At 54.7% G+C, this 14,543-nt stretch overlaps 2 protein-coding genes across 14 annotated transcripts in view; both read left to right on the top strand.

Moving 5' to 3' along the window:
* The window catches only part of TACC2 (transforming acidic coiled-coil containing protein 2), a 179,725-nt gene extending 175,699 nt beyond the window's left edge, over positions 1 to 4,026 (top strand). For all 13 annotated transcript variants that reach the window (XM_037059592.1, XM_037059591.1, XM_037059596.1 and 10 more), the window contains one exon: positions 3,546 to 4,026. In XM_037059592.1, coding sequence (XP_036915487.1) covers positions 3,546 to 3,611 — 66 coding nt within the window. In that variant the 3' untranslated portion in view covers positions 3,612 to 4,026. The remainder of the gene's footprint in view (positions 1 to 3,545) is intronic.
* A 6,093-nt stretch (positions 4,027 to 10,119) lies between these two features.
* BTBD16 (BTB domain containing 16) overlaps positions 10,120 to 14,543 on the top strand; it is a 36,950-nt gene continuing 32,526 nt past the window's right edge. The window contains exons 1-2 of the mRNA XM_037059578.1: positions 10,120 to 10,169; positions 10,991 to 11,080. Of these exons, the coding sequence (XP_036915473.1) occupies positions 10,120 to 10,169; positions 10,991 to 11,080 (140 nt within the window). The remainder of the gene's footprint in view (positions 10,170 to 10,990; positions 11,081 to 14,543) is intronic.

Here is a 14,543-nt window from a genome sequence, read left to right as displayed (position 1 = left end):
CCACTGCATCCAGTGTGCTTACTGGTGAGTAGATGGTACCCACCAGGGGCACACCAGGACAGCAGGTGGATGCAGGAAGTGGGCTGTGTCTTCTTATTTGCCTGGGGGGGGGGAGGGATCCTCCTGAGGCCCCCTGCTTGGCCCCAGGTTCCCTGACTTCCAGTCTAATGCCCAGTCAACGGCACCCGCCCTCCCTGGAAGTCTCAGGGAGAAGCCCCCTTTGCCCGAGAGTGCCATTAGTCTGAGTGGCAGGGGGTGGCAGGCCCCCTCCCTGGTGTGTTTCCAGATGCATAGCCTGATTCTCCTTGGTTTACTGAGCTGTCGGGCGCGTGCCCCGGGATGGTCCCCAGAGGGCCTAGGCGGCTGAGCTAGCTGCATTTCTCAGGCACCGGGACCTGGTGGGCAGTGCTAGGGGGGGTCCTTTGTTAGCAGGCGGCATCGGGAGTCCAGCACATCTCCCAAATGGCCTCTGCTGATTTAGCAGCACCCAGCTGCCCTTGGATTGGCCCCCCTCCTGAGCCCACACCCAGCAAGATCCCAGTGGCGCTGGCTGAGGTCCCCAGGGGGTTCTGGGCCAAGCAGCACCGATCTCTGCAGTGGCAGGTCCTACCTGTCACTTCAGCTGCGTGATGTTAGGAAAAGCCCTGGGACTCAGGGGGCTCAGGTCCTTGCCCCCACCAGGGCCATCTGTGAGGGCCCTGGGCAAGCCTTGCCCTTCACCTCGGTGCCTAGGTTTGTAATATTGGAGGGTTAAAGGTTAAACCGAAAGACCTAGAAAATGCCCTCTAGTCCTGAGAATTCTATGGCTCTAGGGACTGAAAGAAGCTCCCTCAGGTCCAAGTTTGACAGCATCCCAGCCTCCAGTTGCCTCGGTGCCCCATGGTGCAGCATGGTCCCAGTCACCCACAATTCAAATGGCTAGAAACTTGTGTCCCCGGGTCACTTTCCTTCTTTCCTTTTCTCTTGGGATGAAAAAGACAGATGGCCACTGGGAAGTTTAATGTTTTAGAATTGTATTTTTTTAAAGATTTTATTTATTTATTTTTAGAGAGAGGGGAAAGGATGGAGGAAGAGAGGGAGAGAAACATCAATGTGTGGTTGCCTCTTGAGCACCCCCTACTGGGGACTTGGCCTGCAACCCAGGCATGTGCCCAGACTGGGAATCGAACCGGTAACCCTCTGGTTCTCAGGCCAGCACTCCATCCACTGAGCCACACCAGCCAGGGTTAGAATTGTATTTTTACCAAAGAAAAGAAAGCCTGGACTGTGTTCAACCACCTCTATTTTGCAGGCTCTGATCACTGTCCTTAGCAGTTACCATGGAGATAAGCGATACAGTTGGAACCGCGCAATGCCAGCCCTTGCTCACTTGGTACTTATTGAAAAGGACTGCAGTTTTAGTGCTGAGCGGCCATCTGTTTTTATTCTTTAACTGTTGATAATCCACTTCTGGCATTTTTGGTGACTTTTGGAAAGTGGAATATTTGTGTAAATTAAAGACCACATTCTCCAGCCATTTTTGGTGTGAAGGCAGTTGTGTAGCAAATGTTTCTGGCTGAGAAATACAGCAAAAATGGTGGAGATCTTTCCCTCCTGCTTCCGTCCAGATTTGATGGTGTTGACATTGTAACACGTTGGTGCAGTTCAGGTGAATGGAGGCAAAACAGGAACCAGGATGGCGGCTTGCGAGGCGCCTGGCCTATTCTGACTGTATGGTTCCAAAATGAAAGTGATGCTGGGTTTCCCAGCAAACCAAGGCACGGAGGGTGGTGGATTACCCAGGACTGGATAACAGGAAAGATACGAATGTACTTAGGAACGTAATTTTGTCTTGAATGAAAGCTCAGGAAGAACGAGTGAGTCCCACGAGTTCTTCCCTAAAGGACTGTGCGTGACACAGAGGAGAGTCTGTTTGCTGTTCTTGCTTTAAAGATGCTGACATGTGATTCCCCCGGGGAAGTTTTGTGCCCAGTGGGGACTATGGCAGGTTTTTGCCTGGTGAGCCGAGCTTCGTGATGGGGCAGTTTGCTCAGCGTTGGGCTGATGGTGCCGAGAGGCTGTGTGGCGACTCTCCAGGAACTGAGAGCTACGGGGTCTGCTCACACCTGTCGGTCCCCAGTCACTAGACGTTACATGTAATGAGTACAATAGCAACGCCAAAGAGGAGCCAGGCCGGCGTGAACGTGTGTGCCGTGCTCATCTCCTCCAACCAGAATGACGCCCCACCTCTCTGAGCCTCAGCCTCCTCGACCAACGGTGGGGGTGGCCGTGGCAGTGGCTTCCGTGAAGGGACTGTGGTGAGAACCGAGTGAGACCACAGTGCCCCGGGTGTGTTTAGCATGGTGACTGGCGCCTGCCAAGGCTGCCAGTAAAATGCAAAGTCACCATCAGCAGCCCCGGCCTCGGCCGCGGTGGCTAGAATAGTGATTTCTGGCATTGTGGTTGGTGTGGCCTTCCACAAAGAGCCTCCCATCTTCCGACGGGTGCTCAGAGCCGTACACTCTCGGAGGTCAGCTGAGGGGGTGCTGCGGGCGGGCTCTCTCCCTGCAGGGAACTGGCCACAGGATTGGCGAGGGCTGACTGTCTCCTCCACGAAGGAGGCCCAGTTCTCCCCAGGCCCCGGCACAGTGATGAGTTGCCCCAGGGCCCCAACCCAGGAACATGGGACACAGGGCTCTGGGCTGGAATGTGTCTCCAGAGGTTCCAAGTTTCCAAGGAGGGGCCTCAGTACAGCCTCAGGAGACCTGGAAGAAAAGCTGGCTGCAAAATGTCCCCATGATACTAGAAAGATCCAGTCCCCTTAGAGAAGGCCATTTGAGGTCCGCTGTTCAGCCACATTGGCATCGGGTCAGCATCTAGCCTGTCTGGGAGCTAAGCCCCTCCCGCTGCGGGGGGCATTGTCCCTCTGGGGACGATCCCCCTTCTTAGAGGTTGTCGGGTCATCAGTGTGAGATCAGCACGTGGTTGGTTCCCCTGGACGAGGAATTAGAGGACAGGGCAGGCGTGGCGTGAGGAACACCTGAGCCATCTGCGTCTCTCCCTTGGGTCACGGCACTGTCTCGACTGGCATCTTCTGAATAATGCCAGCGATCCCCGTTCGTATAGAATGGCTTAACCCCTCATGGTGGCATTTCCCAAAAAAGCCACCTAGAGCTCACTCAAACCATCATTCTGTGTCCACATCCTTCAGAGGCAAATAAAGGGAAGAAAACCAACACTAGTTAGGTCTTCACTGTGTGTGGGTCCTTGTGCTAGAGACAGTTCACATTTCTGACCTCACTTAGTTCTCAGATAGACAGATGGTGTCATCTGCGTTTTAGAGATAAGGAAACAAGGCTCAGAGGAGTTGAGTGACTTGCCCAAGGTCACACAGCTAGAGCTGGGGTGTAGATAGATAATTTGTCTGCAAGTCATTTCTCAGGGGGACCAGGAGGCCTGAAGGACTCCATGCCCCTAAAAATCCAATGACCGTTCTGATTGGCTTGGCTTCAAAGCAACCAGGAGATTTCAGCAATCTTGTTTTTTTTTTTTTTCTTCACTTGCAGAATAAAGAGATAGAAGAACTCACCAAGATTTGTGATGAACTGATTGCCAAAATGGGGAAAAGCTAACTTTGAACCAAATGTTCGGACTTGACCGTTGCGTGCAATATGACCGTCGGCACACTGCTGTCCTTCAGTCCCGCGGGCAGGTTCTGTTCTCACTTTTTCGTATGCACTGCTGTGTTCCCTTTCTAAATAACGGTGGTTTGATTGTATGCAGTACTAAGGAGACGATCAGAATTTCTTGCTATTGGTTTGCATTTTTCCTGGTATAAATTCATAGCAAGTTGACCTCAGAGTTCCTGTATCAGGGAGACTGTCTGATTCTCTAATGAAACACACATCGCTGACCTTGGCCTTGCCCTCTGTACATGAGTTCCCGGGGTGAGCGGCTTTTGGATTTAATATGAACATGTGCAACTTGCACGGGGACTCTTGCCTTAAGGAGTGTAAACTTGATCTGCATTTGCTGATTTGTTAAAAAAAAAAAAAAGAAAATGCATGTCTCAAATGAAATTCTCTATTGTAAATAAATTTTTTTCTCTGGATCTTGGCAATACGTGTGGCTGTGATTTATTTTCTGGGAAGGGCTGAGGCATTTCTCATGTTTGTTCAGTCTTGTCAGATTTGCCTTCCCCCCCTTCTCCGTCTGGACTCATGACTTTGTCCATAGATTTAAAGAACATGTCCTTTGTTATCAGCGCTGTGTGGGGAAGAGAAACTCATGGGAAGTATTGACTTGCTACTTAAATAATTCAGTGGATGTACTGAATTAGCTTGGATTTTGTTTTTACAGTCTTTTTGACCTTAGGGGGCAGAACCACTTTTCTTTACTGGCTCAGTGACAGCGGGCTGTCACTCCCCCGCTGTCCCCTCTGTGTGTCCAGATCAACTGGGAGGGTCTTTCGTCCCCTCTGCATGAATCAGAAAGCGGGAGGCAGGTCCTCAGGCCGCTGTGGAGATTAAACTAGGTAACTGTGCCTGCCCTGAGGTTCCCCAGTTGCTCCTGACTTCCCCGGAGACCCCAGGTTGAAGGGCGGAGATGTGGGGGGTGGGAGAGTGCCTTCATTTCCCAGGACTGTGGCGACAAATGGCCATGAACTGACAGGCTTCAAACGACATAAACTGATCCTCTCCCACTTCTGGAGGCCGGAAGTCCAAGATCAAAGTGCAGGTGGGGCTTGCCCCCTCCAAAGGCTCTGAGGGAGGGACTGCGCCACACCTCAGTCCCAGCTCCTGGTGGCGGTCCCTGGCACCCTCGGCTTCTGGCTGCATCCCTCCAGTCTCTGCCTCTGTCCTCACGTGGCTCTGTCCTCTCGGCCTCACATGGCTCTCCTTTCTCTCCTAAGGACACCACCCCAAATCCAGGGTGGCCTGATCTCAGTACCCTCGATTACATCTGCAAAGGTGTAATCTGTTTCCAGATAAGGTCACATATTCACAGGCAGCAGCCATTTGGCTGTGGATGGACCTTTAAGGGGAGGACGTGTGGGGTATAAGCTTAAAAAGTAGACCGGGGACCCCGATGGCCCTTGGCTCCGAAGCCCTTCCTCCTGTTCAGGCACCTGGCTGTGGGCTGTCCCTGGGTAGGGCCACCCCCACCCCCGAGGGGCGGGAGGGTCTATTCTGTAACTCAGAATCCCCGTGGCCTTGGCTGCCCCCAGGCAGCACAGGGAAGAAAGACACAACTGTGCTGTCCAGCCTGTTCTCCTGGGCTCCATCTGGCAGAGAAACCCAGGCCCTGGTGCCACCGTCACCCTCAGGTCACCAGGACCCCAAGCCTCCCTCGTCCCACCGCCCAGCGACCTCTGCCTAGTGCAGCCACCCTGTTCGCCTGCTCAGGGTCCGGCTCCTCACCCACGTGCCCCTTGGGACCACACCCCTTCGTTTCCCCCCTCCTCGGGTCTGGGGCAGGGCGCAGGTGTGCGCAACAGGAAGTGCGTGCTGAGTCCTTTGCCTTGAGGGCTTTTATCTGGAGGTCTCGGGGAGGATCTCAGTAAAAGAACACAATGAGCATAACTCATGGATGCAGACAGCAGCATGGTGACTGATGGCTGGAGGGAGGGGGGTCGTAGAGGGTGGAAAATGGGTCACCTGCACTAATGTCAACAATAAACATAAAGGGAAAAGGCGTCTTCATCGGCGTTCCAGGTGTATCCTTTCAGGGTCATGGCCTCTGCTAAGTGGTTGGCACCGGGCAGGGGTCATTAGTTGCTACAGCGGGTCCTGATGTCAGCCATGGTGTTTCGCTGCTTTTCTGGGCCGGGAGCTGAAACACAACGAGGCCTAGGTGTCATTTCTAGGGTTTAACACTCGAGGGAGTGGCCGTGCTGGGGTTTGTGTGGGAGTCTGTGAGGCTCTTCTCCAGCCCCCTTGTTCCTCCTCTAAGGGGGTCTTCTGCGTGACTGGTGACATGCCTGGGGAGGAAAGGCCCGGGTAGGGTCCAAAGCATGAGACCACGGAAGTTAGGATGTGTCCGGGGTCACAGAGCTAGAACCAGAGTTCTGTACCAGAACCAGAGTCGCAGTCAGGTGTCTTTTCAGGGTACCCCACTGCCTCTCCAATGGGTGACCCCCACCACAATGGGGGCTGGACTGGGCAGTCAGATAAGGCAGTGAGTTCCTCATCCCTGCAGCATTCAAGAAAGTGGACGTACCACTGGCATTCCCCTGTAACCATGGCACAGGAGACTCTGGTATAAGGGGATTCTCGCTGAGAGCCATGCCCATGCGGTTTGGTGTCTGAGCCCCCAGAAGCCTTGCTCCAGGACTTCTGACCTGTCTGTGGCCCTGGGTTACAGCACCTCCCCGCACATAGGACCCTGCCAGGAAAGGGCTTTGAGGAAGAGTGCCAGGGCCATTTCCGTTTACTTGTACTTGTTGTCTTTGACTTTGGCTAATAGCTCAGCGCCCGAAACTCCATGGGGGTGTGTGTTCAGTTAAGGCTTTGGGTTGGGCTGAGTGTCCTAGGTCCCTGAGCTCAGATCCTGTAGGGAGTGACAGTACCAGCCAAGGTGGGGCCGGGGTCCTGCTTAGGAACCACAGGGACCCTGGCACTCCGGGCACTTCCCTAGAGTGGCCACTAGAGGGCGCCCAAGGCCTGCTCTGAGCTGTGCCTTGGGAGTAAGTACCTGAGAATCCCAGCTGGTGCATACATAGGACACGCTGGTCCAGGACAATGTAGTTCAAACCCTTTCATTGAAATCTTACACGGGGCCCTGCATTCCAGGGCAGGTAGCTGGGAACGTTGGGGTGGAAGGGGAGAAAGCAACAAAAAGGGAGTGAGTCTGTCCATTTGTGCAAAGACATCTGCTGAGATGTGACCGTGACCCACACAGAAACACACACACGTGCATGTGTGAGCACGTGGGCATTGTGCACCCTCACACACATGCAGTGCTCACCCTGTGCGAAAGCAGAGCACAGAGTGGGGGGGGACGGGCATGCCCAATTCTCCACGTCCATAGCCGTGTGTTGAACACTTCCTAAGGGCGGGGTTTGGTGGCTGGGCCCCTCGGGGACACCCCAGGGCCACCACCTACTCTGCGAAGCAGAACGCAGGTGTCAGGAGGGTAGAGCCCCAGATCTGAGGGGCCAGGGGGGCCTCCCAGTGATAGAAGTTTTCTGTTTCCAGGAAGTGACTACAGGTGGACAGAGGATCTGTTTCACTGTGTGACTTACGGGAGAGGCTGCATGTGAAGGGCCTGGAGGGAGCCGTGCTGACCCCAGACTCCCTTACTGTGGCTGGGATTGGGGTGAGCCCTGGGGCGGGGGGCCCAGGGCGCTCCTGGACCAAGTTCCTCAGGTGTAATAGATGCAGCCCCCTCATCTCCCCCCAGTCCAGGGCCCCAGCTTTGCAGACCCAGCTGCTGGGGACACTGCAAATTCTACTCACATCCCTGGAGGGGAGACTCTCGGTCTTGTCCCTGACTCAGGCCATTCTTAGTTCCTGGAGACAGCAGACTAAAAACCGCCTATCAATTGGTGGGCATCGCTTTGGATAGTGTAAAACTCTCTGGTTTTTGTGGAAATGTTTTCATCCAGCCACTGCTGGACACCAGAGGTGGAAATCCAGCGCCCAGAACGCCGAAGCTGGGAGGGGCCCAAGGACCTCTTACTCAAGTGATTTTCAACTGGCGTGCCACGAGAATTTTCAAAACACACTGACCTCTTTTCCCTTAGTCAGATCGGCTAAAGACCTTTTTGGTGTGCCCCAGAATTTGAGTAACTGTGTGTGTTACGAGATGAAAAAGGTTGAAAGTCACTGTTCTAATTCAGTCTTCTCATATCAGGGAGGAGGCCTGAGGATTAGGGGGCTGATTCTCACTGCGGCCATTTTCCAGAATCTTCCTTGTCACCCCGTGCTTTAAGGGCACTTGTCACAGCAGGAAACAGGGGCGATGCCACTCCCCTAAGGACAGGCTGCGGAGGCATTGCCTGGCGCCCAGTGGTTGTGTCTGCCACCCAGCCCCCAGCCCCAGCCGTGCTGAAAGCAGGCCTGGAACAGGAAATGCTCGGAACCTTCCCTGACGTTGCCACGGTGCCCACAGCAACCCCAGGGAACCAAAGGCAAGCCCCCCTGCCAACGCACCTTGGCCCAGAAAAGGAACCCGTGGCCCCAGATGTCACAAGCGCTCTGAGGACTCAGCCCCCGAAGGGGGACAGGCCTCCCCCGACCTGTAACACGGGCACAAGTGAAATGAGAACGCCTCTGCTGTCCAGGCTTCTCCTGTGAAGGCTCTCAGGGTGGTGAGGAGGCTTCAGAACGGTAAGTGGGCTGGCTGTCTTTGTCTGCTTGAGAACACTTTCCTTCCTTTGAGACTGGTGCCATTGGGACCTGGCCCGGAGGGGCTTTGGGGGTTCCAGGCTGGGAGGCAGAGGGTCTGGGGCCCATGCAAGTAGCACATTACGTGATCAATCTACCCACCGCCCACTTCTGGTCCCCAACCCTGAGGGAAGGTGAGGAAGCACTTCATCGGAGCCCCTTCCCCGGGAAGTAGCAGAGGGGTCTCAGCCTGCTGGTGCCCTTTTAAAAAACTACATGTTCTCTTGATTTGGTAAATAATAACCCACACTCGAGGCTTTACTCATTGTTACTCTTATGGCCAAATATAGATTCTTTGGGCCAGTTTCCTCCGTAACAACCTGAAGAGACCCTTTGAAACTTTGGGAAATCGTAAACTTCCCCCCTTTGTCTTCCATGTGCTTCTCCACCACCCCCCCACCACCCACCTCCAGGTCATCCCCACTATTGTTCCTGAGAATGTCGAATCGAGGAAGTATTGGGTTGGCCAAAAAGTCTGGTTTTTTGTTTTGGTTTTTTTTTTGTAAAATAAGACACATTTTTTCATTTTCACAGTAACTTGATTGATTTGGATATTTTGAGTATGTCAGCTGTCTCCCACGTGGTCTAACATTAACTGTCCTCAATTAATGTCTCAATTTGATCACTATCAACTTTAACGGGCCTACCTAACCATGGAGCATTACCGTCCACGAGGAATCTCCAGCACGAAACTTCGCACGCCACTCTTGACGTGTCTGATCTGTCATAGCACCTTCTCCATTCACTTCTCCACACACAAATCTATCCTTGCCTTTCATTTGCGTTTTTACCTTTCTTGAAATAATAAAGCATAATACTCCAAAAATGTTGCCTATTTTCTTTCATCTTCAGTAGTACAATGGCCACACAAAAATTCACCAGTTTTGACAAGTTTTTTTTGAAATGCACACCGATATGACAGCTGTCACAGTACAGTCTCACCAATTTTTTTCAAAAGAAGTTGAAGACAGCAAAGCACCATTAGAGCCATCGTACGGGAAAACCGAAGGAACTTTTTGGCCAGCCCAGTAGCTCGGCTTCTCAGGAGGCAGGCGATGGGGAGGCGCCGGAGCTCCCGGGTGCAGCTGTGTCTCCAGGTGTCCGCGAGGGGCAGGTCCTGCCTGTGGGGAAGAGGATGTCGGAGTGCCGGTGTCATTGTTCACACCTCACACTCTATCGGGGTTCAGATTCCAGGGTTTCAGCTACCCGCCGTATCCCAGGCACAACACTAAGGCATAGTCCCCGAACTTAATTTTATTTTCTCTTGTTTACATCGACGCCGCCACCACCGCCACCAGCACCGCCGTCCTCCTCATCCTCATGATCATGGTCATCATTCCCATTGGATGCATGAGGACTGGGAGGCCCAGGAGGTTAAATGACCTTCCCAGTGTCACACCACCAGTCAGGTGCAATGAGATTTGAACTCAGGTCTTCCCTTTCGTGGCACCTGCTCTGCCCGCCCTGTGCTGCCGGCACCTGCGGTGGCTCGGGGCCGAGGGCACCCATTCCTGTGGGTCCCCCTGCCGTGTACTGTTTCTGGCCAGGTGTCCTTGAGCCCGGGCGTCTGAGGTCCACATCCGTGCCACGTATTCTACTGCTCCCTGAAGGGAACGGCTGGAAAAGTGTCTCTGAGCAGAAGCCCCTGCCCAGGGCCCCCGCTGTTCCGTTCCTGGCGCATGTGCGGAGGAATTGCGGGCAGGTGTTCCAGCAGAAATGTGGACACAAAGGCCCAGAGCGGCACAGTAGCTAAATGCTGGAGAGAAGCCGCGTGTCCACCTCCGACGAAAGGCTACGGAACAGGTAGCCCACCCACGCAGTGGAATATTATTGCTCCATAAAAAGGAAGGAAATTTCAACATACGCTCCAGCATGGATGAAACAGGAAAACATTGTTGCTGAGTGAAAGAAGCCCTATAAACAAGCCCACACACTGTACGACAGCATTTACATAAAATGCCCAGAACGGCCACAGAGGCAGGGCAGATGAGCTGTTTCCGGGAGCTGGGTCGGGGGAACTGGGAGACGAGGCTTTCTTGGGGGTCATGAAAATGCCTTGAACTAGATCATGGTGATGGCTGTGCAGCCCTGTCATGTACCAAAGGCCACCAAAGTCACACTACGAAACGGATACAAGGGCGAAGTTAACGTTCTGTGTATTTCACCACAAACGAAAAACAAAAACGGTCGCCACAGAGGCTCCCCCCAGTGTGGTGTCCCCGGATCGTCCTTTAGGAGAAGGACTGGAGAGCAGGCTCCCGGGGCCAACCCCGTTCCCGCTGGTGGGTTCATCTGAGCTGCGGGCAAAGGAACGACCTTCCCCCCGGACTGGCTGCCTCGGCGCCTCCTGTCCTCAACCCTAACTTCCCAGTGACTTTGTAGCTTGCAGTCGGCTGTCCGGGGAAGACGTTTGCCTGGAGAAGATGGCTCAGGAGAAGGACTGGCCATGTTTGAACACTAACCAGCGTTTAAAATTTGTGTTGCTTTTCTTTCTACTCTACTATTTGGAAGAGCTGGCATTTATGTGAGGTTAAGAAAGGATTTTCTCTCTTTGTTCCCCAAAAAGCACAGTGCTCTGTTGGAACGCCAGATCGTTGGCCCACAACCCAGCGGGGTGTCTCCAGAGGGCCCTTCTCCAGGGACCTGCAGGCCGTCTCCCCGATGTGCAGCTCCACGGGCACAGAATCAGACGGGACTCTGAAGGACCCGGACAGGTAGGAGGTCAAAGGCCCGTGGAGGGGGCACCCCAGCATGACGAACCCCACTTCTGGGCAGCGCCCATGGTTAGGCATATGGGTTGTCACGAGGCACATTTGTAGACAGGGACAGGGTCCGTGTGACACTTCCTCTGAGAATGCGTGCGTCTGAGAGACGCGCAGAGAGACGGACCACTTTTTTCCTAGCTTTTTCTTTGCCTTGGGTGTTTGGGACCCCAACAGGATCATTGTAACTTTGGCAACTCATTTGTGGACAAACAAGGCTTAGCTCATCCTGACCCTGAGTCTGAACCCTCTCACGAGTCTGCATTTCCGCCCAGGGGATTGGCTTCCTCCGGGAAGCCGCCCCTCCCCACTCACTCCCAGGGGATTCTGAGCTGTGGGGCTAGAGCCTCACTTCTTCATATTGCGAGTTCTGTGTCTCCTCTCCTGGGGATGCAGAGCTGGAGCCCATTGCAGGAGGGACACTTCACGTTCCTGGTGCTCGGCCCACTGCCCTCCCGGAGCTGGCGGGACCTGCTCTCTGAGCATACGGCCAGGCCGACCTGTGCATGGCCGGGGCCCCGGGCATCGCCGTCACGGGAGAGCTGCTTGCTCCGTGTTTGCTGAGCAAGTACCGAATCTTCCCTTTCGACCCCCGCTGGCCAGCGCTGCCCCGGTGCCCCCGCCCCCACGGGTGACTCTCTTACACACATTCAAACAAATCCACGTCCACCTGCTTTTTTTTTTTTAATTCTCTGATGACCCCACCTTAGAAAAACCAAGTCCTATTGTGAGTTGCTAGTTTTGCATTGGCTGCTGCTAGCCTTAAACTATCTTGACTTTATTTTGTGTTTTGTTTGATTAGAGCCTCAAAAATACCTTTGGGTTTTGCCAGTGCTCATTGTGTTCCTTAGCGCCGGGGCCAGGCTGGCGAGCAGGCGTGGACCTGGGCCTGGGGACCTAGGCAAAGCGGTCAGCAAACTGACGAGGCCAGCTGGGCAGCAGGAACAATGTTCTCCAGGATGTGGTTTGTGGGCTCCCTGAGCTAAGCTGGGGGGGTGGCCTGAGAGGTATGGCACGGCCACCTGAGGATGATGGCAGTTGTGCTGGGCTTGAGGACTCATAAAAGCCGTGTGTCGGACAACATTGGAATCCCTCCTCCTCCATTAACTACTCTGTGACCGTTAGCCAGTGGCTTCACCTCTCTGAGCCTGAGTTTTGTCATCTGTGAAGTGGTGATAATAGCATCTGCCTTGAAGAGTTATCCTGACGATCAAATTGGACAGTACGTTGAAAATGCTCAGCGCCGTTCCCGGGAAGTAGTAGGTGCTCAATGCACAGAGCTGCTACCTTTCCAGCCTGAGTGGTGGTTTTAGTTGTTGGCCCCGGTGCTGTCTTCCTGGGGTGCCAGCCAATAGCCCCAAATTTCACTTTGCCTCTCAGCACTGTCCCCAAACCAAAGCACCTTGCCTGCCACACAACAAACCCGCCTCTGCTCAGTGACGCTGCAAGTGGGCTGTCCCAGGCACTCCGAGCAGGCCGATCCCTCACGGCTGGGGGCCAGCTGACCCAGGCTCAGCACAGCGGGCAGTTCAGGCTCTGGGCCACGAGCCCCTCATCCCTGTCCTAGTGGGCTAGCCTGGGCATGAATTTGTCCTGGCAATGGCGGAGGGCAATAGGGCAAGGCCAGCTGCCATGTGTCATCCCTAACATCTCACTGGCCAAAGCAAACTCATATGGCCAAACTCTGAGTCAAAGGTCAGGAGGTCAAAGTGGAGTTTGCAAGTAGCAAGCCCGAAGCCCCTGGGATGGTTTGCTGAGGGAGGTCTGTATGAACATGCAGAGTTTCCCGTTTCCCGTCTCACTTCCCCACTGTGGGCCGTAACTGGGTGGCGCGAGCCCCCAGACTAACAGCACCTTCCAAGCTCCCCACCTGCCACTTCATCCCCGGCCACTTAGTCTCAAATGGCTAGCAGGACCTGTCACAGGGGCCATCTATTCCCTTAACTGTGCCATTGCTCCTAATATGACCCCTGCCCTCAGACCTGGTGAATCTGGGCGGGCAGCTGTGACACCGGCCAGTGTCAGAACTTCTGTTGTCTGGAATCTCCCAGCTCCGCCGATGACACCGATGTTTGTGAGGGCCGCTGAGCTCATGGGCATCACCCCATAATTTCCAAAGTCCGCTGCTCCATTTTGAGATCGCGGTCTGAACGCCTCCCCTTGGCCAGCTCTTCCCAGACGTGCGACCCAAGCTGGCAAAGGGATGGGGCTGGCTTGGGCCAGGCGCCCCCTCCCAGGCTGCTGCTATGTAAACAAGCCCAGCCCTCATCACCGTCCAGAGGCTGGGGATCTGGGCAGAGTGGTCAGCAAACTGACTCGGCCTCGAGGCTGAGTCACCAGGAGCCGCTGTTCCCCCTGGAAAGGGCAGCAGGTGGCTGAGCTCGCTCTGGACGCAGGTTCCTGCACCCGAGCCCCCCACCGCGCACCCTGGCCCACGGGGCTCCTGCGGTCCTAGAAAACAGCACGGCGAAGGTGACGGTGACGAGATGTGCTCATCAAGTGTCGCTTGGCCGGTTGGCTTTCCTGAGATGACTGTCTTCAAGCTGTGAATGTGTGACTCAGACTTTGCTTCGTTTTCTTGCTCAGCCGGCTGGCTACAGTGTTTGTGGAAAATCATCTTATGTTTGTAAATCACTCACTCACGGCGCAGGCCCTCGCTGAGTGCCCACACGGTGGCTGTGCTGGGGTGACAGTGGTAAACGCACGCCAACTCTGTCTTTGTGGAAGGCAGAGCCTGGTGAGGGGGACATGTGAGTAGGAAGGCCACCCCAGGACACCGTGGAAGGAGGGCAAGGGGGGTCATGCCAGGTGCGCAGCAGGGTGGGGCCACTAGCCCTACCTCTCCAGACAAAGTGACAAGGGCAGAGGCCGCGGGGCAGCAGGTGCTCCTTAGCCGGGCTGAAGAGCGGGGGAAGGGGGGGACACTGAAGGACCTCAGCGGGGGTCAGCCAAGACCAGCTGTGTCTTCCAGATGGGCCCTGGGGCTGCAGGGAGGGGTGTGCATCGCAGGGGAGCCCACTGGGGGCTGGAGGCCTACAGGGATGAGAGGGAAGTGATCAGGACTTGGACAGAGGTCATAACAATAAGGGAGGTGGACGAATTCAAAAGATATCAAATCCGTGGCCACACACCCCTTGGCACGCTGCTCTGGGAAACGGGAGGCTGCAGGCGGTTCCTGAAACAGGCAAATGCCACGAAGGAGCAGGCATGGGTTCGGGGTAGAATCCACGGTCGGGTTTGGACACATTGAGACGGGGGGTGGGGGAAGCATGTTGCCCCTAAACAGTGGTATTTGTGAATTCACGTCCAAGGAATGCCCAGAACCTTCTCTTCCTTACTCTAGCAGATATTTATGGAGCACCTACTATGTACCAGGCATTGTTCAAAAGAGGTTGTTACTTGGGCAGCAACACGG

Source organism: Sturnira hondurensis, unplaced genomic scaffold (genome assembly GCF_014824575.4).
Source record: "Sturnira hondurensis isolate 20B ecotype Veracruz unplaced genomic scaffold, ASM1482457v3 Scaffold0011253, whole genome shotgun sequence".
NCBI lineage: Eukaryota > Metazoa > Chordata > Mammalia > Chiroptera > Phyllostomidae > Sturnira > Sturnira hondurensis.
The sequence above is the reverse complement of the archived record's forward strand: the minus strand, read 5'-3'. Positions and strand labels throughout refer to the sequence as shown.